Source organism: Salmo salar, chromosome 07 (genome assembly GCF_965601325.2).
Source record: "Salmo salar chromosome 07, fSalSal1, whole genome shotgun sequence".
Lineage (NCBI taxonomy): Eukaryota > Metazoa > Chordata > Actinopteri > Salmoniformes > Salmonidae > Salmo > Salmo salar.
The window spans coordinates 19,609,184-19,627,500 of NC_138297.1; the positions used below are offsets into that span (position 1 = coordinate 19,609,184).

An 18,317-nucleotide genomic window follows, 5' to 3' on the forward strand; every position below is an offset into this window, starting at 1 on the left:
TTAATAACGGATTTAATGGTGCTCTGTGGGATGTTCAAAGTTTCTGATATTTTTTTATAACCCAACCCTGATCTGTACTTCTCTACAACTTAGTCCCTAACCTGTTTAGAGAGCTCCTTGGTCTTCATATTGCCGCTTGCTTGGTGGTGCCCCTTGCTTAGTGGTGTTGCAAACTCTGGGGCCTTTCAGAACAGGTTTATATATACTGAGATCATGTGACACTTAAATTGCACACATGTGGGCTTTATTTAACTAATTATGTGACTTCTGAAGGTAATTGGTTGCACCAGATCTTATGTAGGGACTTCATGGCAAGCAAAGGGGCTGAATACATATGCACGCACCACTTTTCCGGGGGGGGGTTTCTTTGTTTTTTTACACAAGTTATTTTTTCATTTTACTTCACCAATTTGGACTATTATGTGTATGTCCATTACATGAAATCCAAATAAAAATCAATTTAAATTACAGGTTGTAATGCAACAAAATAGGAAAAATGGCAAGGGGGATGAATACTTTTGCAAGGCACTGTACATTGGTAACACTTTACATTAAGTTGCTCTTATACCTGAGTTGTAATGGCGCAATTATAGTAACAACAATATATTCATTTGTCGTTACTTTGTAATTTAGTAATTGCTTTGTAATTGAATTGTAATGACGTTGTGTTATTTCACAATACACAAATCTTCCTTGAATTATTCTGACTGATGTTCAATGCCATCACAAGGGTCATTCACCTGAAAAATATTAGGAATATCCATCACTGACCTCTGGCTACATTATCATTGGGTTTTTGCTTTTTTACCTGATAAAATATCTTCATTAAATTGTTGGAATTATATGAGCTGTATCCTAGGTGATGGATGATGTGTTAAACTTTTATTTGTCAATTTAGTGAAATGTAGTCCAAAAGTTTTTTTAAATTCCTTTGATGACAATTATATCTAATTTCATACCATATATGGTCTTACTACAAGTGTATTATCTGTGGAAATTAATAGGCTACCACAAACAATAGGTATTCGCACAATCCTGATGGGATTTGAAATGTCCACACAGAGCATGTGTTTTTAGTTGTCGATGCTGCTGTTTTGTATACACGCACTGTTGACACTATACACACGGTTGGTGCTCGTCACCTGCCGTTCCATGTCTTCTTGTACACTCAAAAAAATGCTGGGTTAAAAACAACTCAATTTGGATTTTTTGGTAACCCAGCACTGGGTAAATATTTGGTGATTTAATATTAGTTTTAATTTTTAGTATTTTAGATTTTTATTTGACATTTTGTTTCGGTTCATTTTCAGTCAGCGTTCCAATTCATCCCAAAGATGTTCGATTGGGTTGAGGTCAGGGCTCTGTGCAGGCCAGTCAAGTACTTCAACACCAATCTCGACAAACTGTGAAAGCACAGAATAGTCTACAATGTCATTGTATGCTGTAGCGTTAAGATTTCCCTTCATTGGAACTAAGAGGCCTAGCCCGAACCATAAAAAACAGCTCCAGACCATTATTACTCCTCCACCAAAATGTACAGTTGGCACTATGCACTGGGGCAGGTAGCGTTCTCCTGGCATCCTCCAAACCCAGATTTGTACGTCGGACTGCCAGATGTTGAAGCGTAATTCATAACTCCAGGGAACACATTTCCATTGCCCCAGAGTCCAATGGCGGCAAGCTTTACACCACTCCAGCCAACACTTGGCATTGCGCATGGTGTTCTTAGGCTTGTGTGCGGGTGCTCAGCCATGGAAACCCATTTCATGAAGCTCCCGACGAACAGTTATTATGCTGACGTTGCTTCCAGAGGTAGTTTGAAACTTGGTAGTGAGTGTTACAAGCGAGGACAGACAATTTTTATGCGCTACGTTATTCAGCACTCGGCGGTCCCGTTCTGTGAGCTTGTGTGGCCTACCACTTTACGGCTGAGCCATTGTTGATCCTTGACGTTTCCACTTCATAATAACACACTTACAGTTGACCGGGACAGCTCTAGCAGGGCAGAAATTTTACGAACTGACTTGCTGGAAACCATCCTATAACGGTGCCACGTTTAAAGTCACTGAGCTCTTCAGCAATGTCATTCTACTACCAATGTTTGTCTATGGAGATTGCATGGCTGTGTCCTCGATTTTATACACCTGTCAGCAACGGGTGTGGCTGAAATAGCCGAATCCACTCTTTGAAGGGGTGGCCACATACTTTCGTATATACAGTGCATTTGGAAAATATTCAGACCCCTTAACTTTTTCCACATTTAGTTTTACATTACAGCCTTATTCTAAATTTGATTAAATCATTTTTTTCCTAATCGATCTACACACAATACACAATAATGACAAAGCAAAAACATTTTTTAGATATGTTTGCAAATGTATAAAATAAAAAAAACTGAAATATCACATTTATATAAGTATTCAGACCCTTTACTCCGTACTTTGTTGAAGTACCTTTGGTAGCGATTACAGCCTTGAGTCTTCTTTGGAATGATGCTACAATCTTGGCACGCCTGTATTTGGGGAGTTTCACCCATTCTTCTCTGCAGATCGTCTTAAGCTCTGTCAGGTTGGATGGAGAGCGTCGCTGCACAGCTATTTTCAGGTCTCTCCAGAGAGGTTAGATCGGGTTCAAGTCCGGGCTCTGGCTGGGCCACTCAAGGACATTCAGAGACTTGTTCCGAAGCCACTCCTGCATTGTCTTGGCTGTGTGCTTAGGGTCATTGTCCTGTTGGAAGGTGAACCTTCGCCCCAGTCTGAGGTCCTGAGCACTCTGGAGCAGGTTTTCATCAAGGATCTCTCTGTACTTTGCTCCGTTCATCTTTCCCTCGATCTTGACTAGTCTCCCAGTCCCAGCCGCTGAAAAACATCCCCACAGCATGATGCTGCCAACACCATGCTTCAGCGTAGGGATGGTGTCAGGTTTCCTCCAGACGTGACGCTTGGTATTCAGGCCAAAGAGTTCAATCTTGGTTTCATCAGACCAGATAATCTTGTTTCTCATGGTCTGAGAGTCCTTTAGGTGCCTTTTGGCAACCTCCAAGCGGGCTGTCATGTGCCTTTTATTGAGGAGTGGCTTCCATCTGGCCACTCTACCATAAAGTCCTGATTGGTGGAGTGCTGCAGAGATGGTTGTCCTTCTGGAAAGTTCTCCCATCTCCCCAGAGGAACTCTGGAGCTCTGTCAGAGTGGCCATCGCCCCTTTTCCCCCGATTGCTCAGTTTGGCCAGGCAGCCAACTCTAGGAATGTCCAATCAGTTTAAATTACCACAGGTGGTCTCCAATCAAGTTATGGAAACATCTCAAGGCTGATCAATGGAAACAGGATGCACCTGAGCTAAATTTAGAGTCTCATGTCAAAGGGTCTGTATACTTATGTAAATAAGGTATTTCTGTTTTTTGTTTTTCTATAAATTTGCAAAAAACTCTAAAAAGCTGTTTTCACTTTGTCATTATGGGGTCTTTTGTGTAGATTGATGAGGGGAAGAACATCATTTAATACATTTTAGAATTAGATTGTAACGTAACCAAATGTGGAAAAGGGAAGGGGTCTGAATACTTTCCGAATGCGGACCCCTGCAGGACCTCCGCGGACACCAGTTTGAGAACCTCTGTGTAAAGGAACAAATACACTTCTGTAAGCCTCATAAGCGGTAATTTTTCAACCTTAACATGTGCTAAAAATACAACAGAACAGATTAACAGGAATGACATTTACTCTCACTGGTGGCCAAAATAACTATATGAAAGCCATGGCTTCAGTCTTCTGATCTGACCAGCTGGGTCATATTTCAATAACCCAGCCTCAACAACCCAACCTTGATCTTTTTAAAGAAAACAACCCAACTAAGTGACCCAATGCTTGCAACCCAGCAGTTAAGTTATCCAAACAACCCAGCATGTATGTAAATGTTCTGTTTTTAAACAGATAGAAACCACAGGGGGGTTACATTAGTCTCAAACAAACATGTATAAGATTATTGTCTTGAAATTACAGTTGGCTAAAATGTCTAAAACTGAAACATACTTTGAGAAGGGGAATCATGTCCACACATGCACAATTTCTGTTCTCTCTAGTATTGGGGAAGAAGACTGGAAATTCAAGAAATTCGTCTGACGTTAGTTTGTGGTTTTGGAGTAGCATGCAGGCACCAGGGCAACGTGGAAATTACGCACAAGCCTTGCGTCGCCCAGGGAAAACTGGAACAGTCCAGTGGGAAATGCAGTAGTCTTGGCTAGAGATATCTTAAAACGTTACAGTGCATAGTTGGAACATTTGGGATATGTGATTGAAGTCCGACCAATAGGCTGAACTTTAACCTGTTTGTTTGTAACCTTTTGTCTTGTTTGTCGCCTTCTATATTCACACGATCCGTTATTATTACTTAGAATCTCGCCTATGGGAACTCAGAACGCACACTTTTTTGTATAGATGAGCATCGGTAATTGCTTACTATTTGTTTAACATAACTAAACACGCTGCGTGATTTCATTGTATATAATATATAGAGAATAGCCCAATAAGATTATGGCGCTGGTTCGTTTTAAACGTCGCTATTTTACCATGTTTGGAATCGCTATTTAGGACAGATTACCTGTAGGCACATTGAACAAGGGCGGCACAAATACTTCATTGATATCACCACTGTACATTTTGATGTCTTGAATATTCTGCATACATGGTGGTGATTCGATTGTCAAGCAACAATTTACGTGGTTTGCGTTCGAAATGTATTTTTTATCTCGCTGTCTCATTAGAATTGAGCGATTTTATAGTTGAGAAAAGATTTACTATGCGCGTGCCAGACCCCGCCTGCTTTACAGTACGTCATTGGCGAGTAGTGGGCAGGGGTGAACTGAAGGGAGTCACTCCCCTGCTTACTTTTAATAGCTTTGTCATGTGATTGAAAGCAGTTGTAAGATAGGTGCCCTCAGTTTTTTTCTCAGTAAGGGGCAGTTGCCTAGACGAGATCGAGTGGAGCGCGAGTGGATTTCTTTTTGCCTGATTTCTTTTTTGTTTCTTTCGGACTGTCATTCAGTGCCTGGATGGCGTGGGACAGGTGTAACCAAGACTCGGTCTGGAGAGAATTAGAGGTGAGCAGTTCTAAAATATCCAACTTATTGTCAACTGTACCAGTCTGGACCGTTTTGGGGAAAATGAACTGCGCAGAACATCCAATACCGTGATTTCCGATTGCGAATACGGCTTTTCCTTTGCTGGTGTTGGCACGGGATGCGTAATATCGCAGTTATTGCGCTGAGGATACGATACGGGGGAAATACAAAGCGCAGGATTGTATGACAAGTGGAGGGGATAATCGCAGTTTTTACTTCATGTTGTCGTGTTTAAATTGTTAGATCTAATAAAGGTTGTAGGCTACAGGAGCGGTGCGTATCTTGCAGCGCTGGAGTTTGCTGCTGGCTGCGTCTCCCTAGGATGTCGTGCAGTCGGAAAGAATGTTTACATGCTTGTGGAATCTTTCCAGTCACGGACTGTATTCGCTCCTGCGCTGCTGTGTGAAGGGTTCGCTCTTGAAGTTAGAATTACAGAAATGTTTCTAAATCAGGTATCGTACAGTGCCATAAGCTACCTCTCGGACGATATGTGTCTTTTTATCTAGGCTTTGTCTGGATTTATCCGATTTTTTAATTGGAAAGTGCAGAGATGATCACAGGCACCGAGGTTTGGTATTTTGGAGCAGCATCTTCTCTTGCACGGTATCGGGCGCGTCTTGACATATGTGGCGTCATCCCTTTGGATGAGTAAAGAATATCTGTATATCTGTAGCCTAGTTGCATGTGACCAACTGTCTTGTTTTACGTAGGCTATGGGAATGTTTCGTCCCGTTAATCAAAAGATTTGCGTAATTGCCATAGGGGATGTTTTTCCCATAGCAGATTTAGTAAGCTCTTGGTTTAAAACGCACAGGGGGGTAGATTGGCAACTCAATGGAATGATTTTGAATAAAAGAACAGGAAATAATGCAAATAGTGATTTAGAGATCTGTTATTATCACTGTGTTGTGTTATGCATGTCTATGTAGTTTGTTATAGGCATTGAGCAGTATAGTTGTCTGCAGATACCATCGACTTAAATGCATTAATGGGATCGAAGCTCATCTTCTATATGCGACTGCAGTTGGTTTATCAGCTTTTCTCCGTTTGTCTGTTATCCCCAATCAATATGAGGCAAGCTTGAATGGAAATAATTCCCTTGACAAATGCCTGGAAATGTCAGTTTAATAATCCATGATTTATTTACCAAGTATGCATGTATTTATTTGCTTTCCTTGACAGAGTTTGGCGTACGATTTTATGAAACTGTAGGACTCCTTTACACTTTACCTCAATTATTCATAAAGGTTGATGGATGCTCGGTCGATTGAGCCAGCTTGTCAAAGAAAAAAAGAATCTATTTTCTTGTTTGTCTGGGCATTTTCGAGTAGATCAGCGTATTGATATCTGCTGCCAATCTATATTGTTGCATCCCCTCATACAAATGTGCGTGTTTTTCAATAACCTGTCTTGCTTGTGACATGCATTTAGTTCTTTCTTTTCAGAGTGCGTCAGTTCATTCGGAGTTGAGAATAAATCATGCTGTGAAATTCTCAAAGCCCCCCTGCTTTTTTTTCTACAATCAGTAAATTGCACTACAAGTCCCCAGTCATATTCCTAATAATCTCACCAGAGCAGCTGCTTTTATGTGTTATGTGTGCGTAAATCACATTGCGCGCTTCCCCATCGCTCTGTCTGGCGGCGCTATTTCATTAACTTCCTTGGAAGTCGATGAGAAGATTGAAAGGAGATGTACCTTTTGAGGGATTTTCTTTTTTTTAATCAGATCCCCGTTTGATTCGTCGTCGTCGTCGTCGTCCCCTTATCTTGATAAAGTGAGGCATTTTGCAGAGCTGGGATAGCGACTATGATGAATTAGCATCTTTAACCTAGCCTAATGGCGAAGGAGAGGGAGTTGTGGTATACATATAGGTGAGCTATGACATCGCATGAGCGCAACCAGAGGCCTGATCAACTGTAGCACATGTCGGCCGGGTGTTTTTATATCTGTGTAGCCTACTTCGCATAGCCTACTGTTGCCCCGAGCCGAACCCTAGGCTCATCTCTGTCTCCAGACAGACTCTCTCCCCATCTCTGGCACCTTGGCCAACTAACTGCCTCCCGGGTATGCCCGAGGATATCACCATTAACTCTCCCTTAAATCTGATATGAATACATTGAATCCTGCCAACTCCCTAGCCAACATGTATGACATGTGGGGTTCGAATTGACATTTACCACACTCGAAGCGCCTGTTTATCTATGCGTAACGAGGGTGTGAGTGAGCAGACGCTTGAGTAGGCTACGTTGGGATAAAAATACCTGCATTTGGCTCACTCGGAGCTGACTTCTCCTTGCTTGCCTGGGGGATGTACGAAGTGACTGCCATGTTCCAGAACGGAATGCACGCATTCCGTGCAGTGATGGAGTAGGTAAACCTTGCTGCAAGCAAGCGCGGGCCTCTGAAGTAATTAACATTTGTAACGTCTTGGCACTTGAATAAGACATGTAAGTTAGCAAAGCGCCTTCCTGGAACTTGTTTACATTGAGCTTGCAACCGCAGGCGCAGTCAAAATTTGTGCGGTCATCTCCCTCCTCTCTCCACACCAAAGCGTGGTGACAGATGTAAAGGTGTCAATCAACTGTAGAAACAATGGCAAAGCCTTTTTGTCCCTGTTTCGGTAAAAAAACGCAGAGTGATGGGCTGGAGAAACGTAACCACTCTCAAATTCATAGACAGAGCAAATGTATAGTTTTAACTATGCTTAACTTAGCATGTACTTTGTTTACAAACATTGTAGTAAAACAAGGTTATATTTTGGGTTATGATGGGGTATGACAGTTGAACTAAGCTCATGAGGCGTTTATAAGTTATATTCTTCAATAATTATTGGGTACATATCCTTAATTTATTTGTTCAAAAATTGATGTAGCTTGCTGATTGCCCCTTTAAAGCCCCAGTCTCAAAAACGGGATTTCCTGTGTTTTATATATATTTCCACACTACACGGTTGGAATAATACTGTGAAATTATGATAATGCCCTTTTAGGGAAAGAGCTGTTTCAAAAGACAGCCAGAAATTTGGGGGTTAAAGTGTTGGCCTGCCTGTTGACATCACCAGACTATTAATTGGTTATTAGACCAATAAGAAAGAGAGTTCCAAACCTCTCTGCCAATAACAGCTAGTTTTCAGTTTTCCTCTCCCCACTCAGACCACTCCCAGACAGTCCAAGCTAAATGGTTGCTTGAGAAATTGCCCTAGCTTAGAAGCAATTTTTGTTTCTTTTGGGCAATTTGATTGAAAACAATCACAGTAATGTACTTAATTGTTACCCAGAAATGATTTGACATTGAGAAAAAAAAATGACTGCATTGGGCCTTTAAGGTCTGTGGATCTCCTCAATCGCAGTTCGATGAAGCCAATGATTTGTGTCTGAAGCTCAGCGGGGCAGCTGTCGTATAGACATAGGCCCCTACATAAAAGTGGACAGTGAATAATGAAATGTCAACAGGTAGCATTTAGCATCAGCGAGGCCCGGTTTGGATCACAATGTGCCGTGTGGAAAACGACCCTTGTGTTGGAGTGAAATCGGCTACTGTTACCATTGTGTTGACGCACCCATGCGCCCTGGGCAACCAGTCAGGTGGCAAATCTTGCCACGCTGTCATTCAGATTGACCTATCAGTGACATGAACAGAGAGCAATAGTAAAAATACCCATGCATTATCAGCCTTTATGAATGTCTGGCCTAGTTTGTTAGGCTTGCAGGCTTTCATGGTCTACTAACCATGCAGTATGATGACTAACCATGCAGTATGACAACTAACCATGCAGTATGACAACTAACCATGCAGTATGACAACTAACCATGCAGTATGATACCTAACCATGCAGTATGATACCTAACCATGCAGTATGACCCCTAACCATGCAGTATGACAACTAACCATGCAGTATGATACCTAACCATGCAGTATGATACCTAACCATGCAGTATGACAACTAACCATGCAGTATGACAACTAACCATGCGGTGTGACAACTAACCATGCGGTATGATACCTAACCATGCAGTATGACAACTAACCATGCAGTATGATAACTAACCATGCAGTATGACAACTAACCATGCAGTATGACAATTAACCATGCAGTATGATAACTAACCATGAAGTATGACAACTAACCATGAAGTATGACAACTAACCATGAAGTATGACAACTAACCATGCAGTATGACAAGTAACCATGCGGTATGATACCTAACCATGCAGTATGACAACTAATCATGCAGTATGACAACTAACCATGCAGTATGATACCTAACCATGCAGTATGACAACTAACCATGCAGTATGATACCTAACCATGCAGTATGACAACTAACCATGCAGTATGACCCCTAACCATGCAGTATGACACCTAACCATGCAGTATGACAACTAACCATGCGGTATGATACCTAACCATGCAGTATGATACCTAACCATGCAGTATGACAACTAACCATGCAGTATGACCCCTAACCATGCAGTATGACACCTAACCATGCAGTATGACACCTAACCATGCAGTATGACAAATTAGAAGAGGTACGCCTATCAATAAAGATAACTTTTTATCATCAGAACTGTCACGGATCCCTCTGGAACTTTCATTGCGCACACCTGGCCCCTATTCCCACTGATTGTATTTGTATATATGTGCCCTTTGTTCACCATGGTGGGGTCGATTATTGTTACTATGTCCGTTGGTGCGTGTGAGTACCTGTTCTGTGTGTTTTGGGCTTTCACGCCATTGTGGATTGCCAGATGATTACGGGTCTCGTCCCGTGTGATAATCATTGTGTGCTAGTGTTATTTATTCGAGGTACTCCTAGCTTTTTTGTTTTGGGATTCTACCCTGTGTTTTGTTGCGTGTTTGTTTGGTCTTCGTCCCCGTGCCTTTACACGGCACACAGTAATTTGGGTTTAATAAAAAACCCTATTTCGCATTCCTGTCTCCGAATCTCTTCACACCAACGTGACAAGAACCATCAAAGAAGCAATGAATGTTCTCAAGGTCTGGATGTAGTGTGCAGATATCGCATAATAACCATAAATACCTGTGGGGGTAATGTTACCTTGTGAATTAATGTGAAAAACTGTCTCCCATCATTTGCCTCAGTGTGTGTGTTTGTGTGTCTCTGTGCACCTTCGTGTGTGTTGATGGGTTTATTGACACCTCCCATCTTCTTGTCTCCCCAGTGTGCTGCTTTGGTTGGTGAAGACCAACCCCTCTGCCCAGACCTCCCCGAACTCGACCTCTCAGAGCTTGATGTCAGCGACCTGGATGCCGATAGCTTCCTGGGCGGGCTCAAGTGGTACAGTGACCAATCAGAGATCATTTCCAGTCAATATGGCAATGAGGCTTCTAACTTGTTTGAGGTAAGAGAGCATATCATACTCCATGTTGTTTTTCTTTACCAAGCCTCTCTGCTCTCCTTTTTACCCCCAGAGTCAGGTAGCCTAGCGGTTAAGAGCATTGGGCCAGTAATCGAAAGGTCGCTGGTTAGAATCCCCTAGTCGACAAGGTGAAAGATCTGTCCATGTGCCCTTGAGCAAGGCACTTAACCCTAATTGCTCCGGTAAGTCGCTCTGGATAAGAGCGTCTGCTAAATGACTCAAATGTCAAATTATAACACGATTTACGATATGGTCATGAACTATTTACAGATTTAATGGTAGCCTGGACTCCTGTCCGATACATTTTATTTTCTATGTATGAAGTGTAGGCCAGGTAAATGAACTCTCCAGAGGTCACCAGCTTGAGCTCAAGTCAGCGATTAAAAACTAACGCGTGTCACACAGACTCGACTCTGTACTCGGAGGTCGCCATCTGTTGAAAGCCTTCCAGGTGCTTGATAAAAACCTCCCGCCTCGTAGTAGTATGTAGTGTTACTGACTTTATTGAGTTAGTTTACAAACAGGGACTTTATATCCCCCTGAAAAGTACAAAGTCAAGATAACGGGGGGCCCAGCGATAAGCCCAGAGACCTTTGTCCTGGCTTTTGGCTTCTCTCTCTGACAGTACCTTATTAATCCTCCATGTCCTTCATTCTAGTCCAGCCACAGCTCTACTCTGCTGCAGCACACATCTAACGAAAGAGAGGTAACAACTTCCACTAGCACTATTAAACCCGGCGCTTGGCCGTCGGCCATATGGCATAATCCCCCCTTCCACAGGGTTTGGGAGTAAAACTTTCAACATTCAACCCGTTGCACTCTCTCACATTCAGGGGAAAGTCCACTGAAAGTAGTACGCTGGCGGGGCAATAAAGCCATGAGCTCCGAGAGCCAGTTCATTACTGGTTTATCAGTGGGGAGACAGATTGGTGCTTGCTTGGCTGGAGAGAGGAGAATGCTAGTGGGATGCCGCTGTGTGTTTGTGGCTTGTCATGTTTTGGGGCGGACATGTGTGTGTCTCAATGGTCCAATAGGGGAGAAGGTGATAGCAGACTGAATTTTTTTACTCACACACACACTCACATATACACAGACACACACCTCCCTGTGGTCCTTCAACCTCATCCCAGGGGGGACCCTAGACAGTACCCGTGGGTCCGTGGCCGATGAGGGGCTCAGGGGATGGATAAAAATGGCTGTCAAATAAAATCAAATCAAATGGTATTTGTCACATGCGCCGAATACAACAGGTGTCGATCTTACAGTGAAATGCTTACTTACGAGCCCCTAACCGACAGTGCAGTTTAAAAAAATACAGATAATAATAAGAGATAAAAGTAACAAGTAATTAAAGAGCAGCAGTAAAAAATAACAATATATACAGGGGGGCAATGTGCGGGAGCACCGGTTAGATGAGGTAGTATGTACATGTAGGTAGAGTTAATTAAAGTGACTATGCATAGATAACAGAGAGTGGCAGTGGTGTGGAGAGGGGAGGCGGGGAAATGTGAGTAGTCTGGGTAGCCATTTGACTAGATGTTCAGGAGTCTTATGGCTTGGGGGTGGAAGCTGTTTAGAAGCCACTTGGACCTAGACTTGGCGCTCCGGTACAGCTTGCCGTGTGGTAGCAGAGAGAACAGTCCATGACTAGGGTCATCGTGTGTGAGTGAGTGAGTGAGTGAGAGAGAGAGAGAGAGAGTGGGCAGATCTGTGCACATATCAACATACAGGAAAACAGTAGTATACCACATTATTTCAACACCCATACTACACCGCTGGCTCTGCCTTGCCACGGGAGACGACCCGAAAACTGCTCTAACATCTGAGCGGTAATGAATGTGATGCATTTCAAATGAGCTCGCTTTACAATCAACTAATGTATTCCTTCCTTGTACTGGCAGTTGCCATCTGGAGTTGGAAAGTAGAAAGTTTTCAAGTTGCCATACGAAGTGCTCAGTACATCATACAGCAATGCTGGGAGTTGGCTCTTGTTATTGCTAATCCTTACTAATCTGACAGGGGAAAGTTGGTTGGTTCTAAGGGTGTGTGTGTGTGTGTGTGTGTGTGTGTGTGTGTGTGTGTGTGTGTGTGTGTGTGTGTGTGTGTGTGTGTGTGTGTGTGGTGTGTGTGTGTGTGTGTGTGTGTGTGTGCGCGCACGCTCACAGGTCAGATGCTGGTGGCTGCTAATGCACTTCCGCCACTTCCCTGATTGGACTGTGTGAGGCACTGCAGCACCCAATCACAACGTCAGGTTTCAGAATATGTTAATGATTGGTCAGCTTTTGTGTGAGACAAGTTGTCACAGGGGATGTTTCGTTCTCCCTCTCTCACAATCTACTGCCACTGTTTTCTTTAACCACCTGACTAGAGGTTAACGGGTGTTCCTGGTAGGTCGTCTCAACCCAAACCTTCAACAATGCACAAACGAACACCCACTCACACACAAACATGCACACAAAGTGCTGTTTTTTTTTTATCCCGCGTGTGTGATTTGTCATGGAGTTCTTCTAGTGTGCACAGAACAGAACAGGGTTGGTAGGCAGATGAGAAGAGAGAGAGACAGAGAGAGAGAGAGATAGTATCAGGGAGCAACAGCAGAAAAGGCACGGTGGATTGTTGCAAACTTGACAGCTGATGCCCTTAAGTGCCAGTCCGCTTGGCCAGGATTTATCCGGCCCATCTCCGGGGCTAAAATGGTGGAGTTGAGTCTGGAGGAGGTTGGGAGTGATGGTGGTAGTAGGGGAGTGGAGGCTGCGCCGCTCCCCAGGGAGGGTGCCTGGAAGCTGGGTGCAGCTGTCACCGTGGGGCCCCTCTCTGTAGCGTGGGTGGTAGGAAGCAGGAACCAAAACAGGGGGATGTGTGCTAGGCTCCTTCTGGCTACTGCACACAGCTCTAGTGAGGGAGGGGGAGAAAGAGAGAGTGAGCGATAAAGAGAGAAACTGATAAACATGGGGAGACAGAGTGAGAGAGCGAGACAGAGCGAGAGTGATGGAGACAGCGAGCGACTGAGATAGAGAAACACAGAGAGAGAGAGGAGAGACGGTGAGAGAGAGCGACAGAGGCCAGAGAAAGAAATCTTTGTCTTTCCTTTTTGCTTCTTTAAAGAACAGCCTTTGAGAATCCTTCTTAAAATGGACAGACTGGTCATGTACTTCAGTATCAGTCCTGCGCTACTTGTGGATGTGAAATGATTGGAAAGAACACAAAGTATTGTTGTATAATGCAGATGCTGCCGGCTGCGTAACAGGCAGTGGAACATGTGTAAACAGCCTTCTTATTCCACAGCTGGAATTGAAAAAGTAGCTTGCTGCCAAGAATGTGAACATCTAGCGTGAAGTCAGTTTGGTCGTTAATGCACTAGGGTGATTGTTTACATCCTGCGCATGGCCTATACGTATGTGTGTGTGTGTGTGTGTGTGTGTGTGTGTGTGTGTGTGTGTGTGTGTGTGTGTTTGGTATGGTGTGGTGTGTGTGTTTGGTGTGGTGTGTGTGTGTGTGTGGGCGCATGTGTGTGACTAGTATAAAGTGTTGATATAGTGTTTGTGGTGTGTGTGTGTGTGAGACTGTCTGCTTGTGCACGCACATGTTATGCGTGTGTATGCTGTCCCTTGGACAGCCTATTGTACTCTGCCAGTGGGATAGTCCAGTGGGATCCGGCCTATGCTGAGAATGGCACACAGCCCCTTACCAAGCCAGCTACCAGTCTGGACCACAGTGTTCTCCAATACCTTTTCAACACGGACCGGCCACTAAACCAACACTTTCTATGTCAGACTGTGGCTTTTTGGGGCTTCCAGTGGGTTTATACTGGGATTATGTCCAAAACTTCCCAACCGCCTGCCAATGTGGAGCGAGAATCACGTGGGATCTCAAAGTTACTCCTACCGAACTACAGATCTAGGATTAGATCTGTGATGATACCAGTGATACCATGGAAAACATGAACGAGACCAAACTCGTTGGTCCTACTGTATGTAAACAGTGTGCTATAGCTTGGAATATAAATACATGTGACTCTGGATGACAACATAATGATGTTTGTTTCCAACATTAGGGCTGTTTTCCTAAAGAAGTTAAATCCACTTTGTTTTGTTTCCATGTCGCGATACAAACGAGTATCGCGATATACTGGTATCGTCCCTGCCCTATCTAAGATCAGATGACATTATCTTCAATCCCTACCTAAACCATTAGATCTACAAGATCTAATCCTTTATCAGTTGATAGGAGCAACTTACTCTCCACTCCGTCAAATATGGCTGCCGTCTTCTTGGAAGTAAGGAGTGGAAGTAGCATTAACTCAATGACAGGCGTCCTCAAGCCGTTTAAAGACGACTCTATCCCCAGCTGTCAATCACTCAGCATTACAGAGTAAAGCAATCAGACGATTAAGTGAGTCTCTCATTAAGGATAGCGAGGAAGTCAACATCACTAGAGGTAAAACAAGATGTTGAGTGTGTCGACAAGTCGACGATCCCGCGGGCTGAGTGATCCGCGTCATTTTCACTGCAGGGATGGAATTGGGACGCGGTGGTAGAGTGCCAGCTGAAATCCCCCCACTGATGAATTTAAAGCAACAGAGGCGGGAGAGAGAGGGAGTGGAGAAAGACAGAGGATTTAGAGCATTAACCAGGTAATGTACTGTATATGAAATGGCTTTTTCAGCGCCGGTCGCACACACACCTGAGCACACACGCACACATTAGATTAGTCATCGAAGGTGGGCGATCTTTCTTGCGGCAGGACTGGGATTGTTAGATGGAGAAGGTGTTGTGCCTGGGAGAGGCTCCTCTGCAGTTTGTTTCTTTGTTGTTGACATGTTTCCCTGGGCAGAAGCAGTGCTTAGTCACAGCCTGGCGAGGAAGAGAAAGGCCGTCCGGATTGATTAGGTGGGATGAGGGTGGTGTGTGTGTGTGTGTGTGTGTGTGTGTGTGTGTGTGTGTGTGTGTGTGTGTGTGTGTGTGTGTGTGCTTGGAAGTGCTGAATGTGTCATGATCCAAATGTCTTGTTGAATAGCCCCCCTTCCCTACCCCTAGACACATACTGTACAAGTAGAACACTTGCACGCACATACCATACGCAATTCCACACACACACACACACACACACACACACACACACACACACACACACACACACACACACACACACACACACACACACACACACACACACACACACACACACACAGGCACAATTGCTAACACACACCAATACACACACACAGACCCTTACACACACACAGACCCTCATCGCTCCCCGTTACCAGTCCCCGACGAGCGGTGGCTAAGTTTATTTTGCAAATTTATGCTGACATTTGAGAGTACAGCGCCGGGGTGCATGAATTATCATACTGTACTGTATAATACGATTCTCTCAAGTGAGCCCTATTAAAATCAAACACACTTCCCCTCATAGTTAGGGCCCCTACTTTGTCCACACATTATCAGGTACCAAGATAAGACCCAAGTGCAGACTATGTAAAGTAACAATGTTTATTGTAACAACTGGGGCAGGCAAACGACAGGTCACGGCAGGCAGGAATCGATAATCCAGTCATGGCCAAGGTACAGGACGGCAGGCAGGCCCAGGGTCAGGGACAGGCAGAGTGGTCAGGCGGGTGGGTACAGAGTCAGGACAGGCAAAGGGTCAAAAACCAGGAGGATGAGAGACGAGAAATTGGAAAAAGCTGGAGCTGAGATACAAAACGCTGGTAGGCTTGAACAAACAAGACGAACTGGCAACAGAAAGACAGAAATCACAGGTATAAATACACAGGGGATAGTGAGGAAGATGGGCGACACCTGGAGGGGGGTGGAGACAATAACAAAGACAGGTGAAACAGATCAGGGCGTGACACACATACAGTATTTGCACTGCAAGGCTCCCCTTACTCTGAAAAACAAAGGTGATCTCTGTAATAGTGTAAGAGACCCAGGGATCTGTCATTCTGACTGTAAAGTAGTCTTGTTTTTTTGTGGGGGAGGGGTGTTGCAAGTGTGCTGATCAAAATGTTTTGTTCCAATACTCCCTTCTTTAATACACACACACGTGTAGACTAATAGGAACACCGACACACCGCATTACCATCACACCGTTTAGTCACGGTAATTAGGCTTCTCCAAGCTCTGATGCTGCTGATGGTCATTAGTAGACTACCAAACTTATTAACTGCCTGGTATTCAGCACTCTATTGTCCCTCTAATCACTCTGACATCAATGCAAATGTCATCGAAAATCGAATCAAACACTTGATATGAGCTCATGTTGCGCAATATTTCTATAGGCTATGCAATTGAGTGAGAAAACAGAGTGATGGCCTCTATTAAAAAGAGGAGGATCCCATCAGCTTTCTATAGGCTATGCAATTGAATGAGAAAACAGAGTGATGGCCTCTATTAAAAAGAGGAGGATCCCATCAGCTTTCTATAGTGCAGGTGTAGTATATTTATCTCTCAACTTTCCTAATATTAAGCACATTGCTTCTCTTAACAACAGGAGCATAGCCTACCTGGCTGGCATGAAAATGAACCATGGGAAAAGCGTCCTCCATTCACTATTTAAGTGCATAGATGACATGTATTGTTTTCCGCTGCCCGTTTCGAGACAGGTGCATGATAAAGGTACATTCTAAATCAAAACAAATTTCACACATATTTTATTTAGTATATGTAAAGACAAGATGAAATTAAGAATAGTCTGATGGGTGACAATATTAGCCTATCACTTGTGAATTATATATTATCACTTCTGAATGATGCCCAGCATAAAGCAAAAAGCAATGCCTTTTTTTTGCTACTTTTTCTAATCATAGTCGCACACCTCATGTAGCCTAGCCCATAGGCCTATATGTTTTGATAAGGTTTGTATCACAGCTAGTGATGCACCAATATGACATTTTTGGCCGATACCGATATCCGGTATTTTCCTTGCCAAAAAAAACGATACCGATAACCAATATTTAACATTTTTGCAGCCTTTTAAGCATTCTAGTACAGTTAAATAATTAACACACACACATGGATGCAGCGGTCTAAGGCACTGCATCTCAGTGCAAGAGGCGTCACTACAGTCCCTGGTTTGAATCCAAGCTGTCTCACATTTGGCTGTGATTGGGAGTCCCATAGGGCGGCGCATAATTGGCCCAGCGTTATCCGGGTTTGGCCGGGGTAGGCCATCATTGTAAATAAGAATTTGTTCTTTACTGACTTGCCTAGTTAAATAAAGTTTAGTTAAAAAATACACACACACACACACACACACACACACACACACACACACACACACACACACACACACCACACCACACCACACCACACCACACCACACACACCACACACACACACACACCACACTGATCAAAAAGTTATTTTGTTGGCATTTACGTATGTCCCCATTACCAGTAAAACCTAATCAAAACCTATTTCCTATTTTTTTCAGTTACTTGCTGTGCTGTTTCGTTGTTCATTTGTTCAGTCGTTTCATTCTCAACCAAGAATTCTATGGAACGCCGTTTGGGTCTTTGCATGTCAAAAAAGATACACGTCAAATAACACTATGATTAATGGTGGTCGGACCCATCTATGTGAAGCTAGCCACAATAAGGATTTGCGGTTAGCCTTCAAAATAAAGGTATGTCATTGACAGTGATACAAATGCATACAAATAGTAGAATTATGCCATAATTGAATAGATCATGCTAAACGAGGTTAGAATGTTGTTATATAAAATCAACATTGATCCCCAATCCTTAGGTAAAGCTGTACAGTGCAATATGATTGTCAATACACACAATAGGATGACTGGGGAGGTGATTT

The 18,317-nt window shown here is 43.5% G+C and overlaps 1 protein-coding gene across 5 annotated transcripts in view; it reads left to right on the plus strand.

Annotated features, from left to right (window-relative positions):
- Window positions 1-4,879: 4,879 nt before the first annotated feature.
- The window catches only part of LOC106608616 (peroxisome proliferator-activated receptor gamma coactivator 1-alpha), a 71,335-nt gene continuing 57,897 nt past the window's right edge, over window positions 4,880-18,317 (plus strand). For all 5 annotated transcript variants that reach the window (XR_006770577.2, XM_045721628.2, XM_045721632.2 and 2 more), the window contains exons 1-2: window positions 4,880-5,093; window positions 10,303-10,482. Coding sequence is in view for 4 of the 5 variants with exons in the window: in XM_045721628.2 (XP_045577584.1) it covers window positions 5,046-5,093; window positions 10,303-10,482 (228 nt within the window). In the remaining variant the exon portion in view is untranslated. The remainder of the gene's footprint in view (window positions 5,094-10,302; window positions 10,483-18,317) is intronic.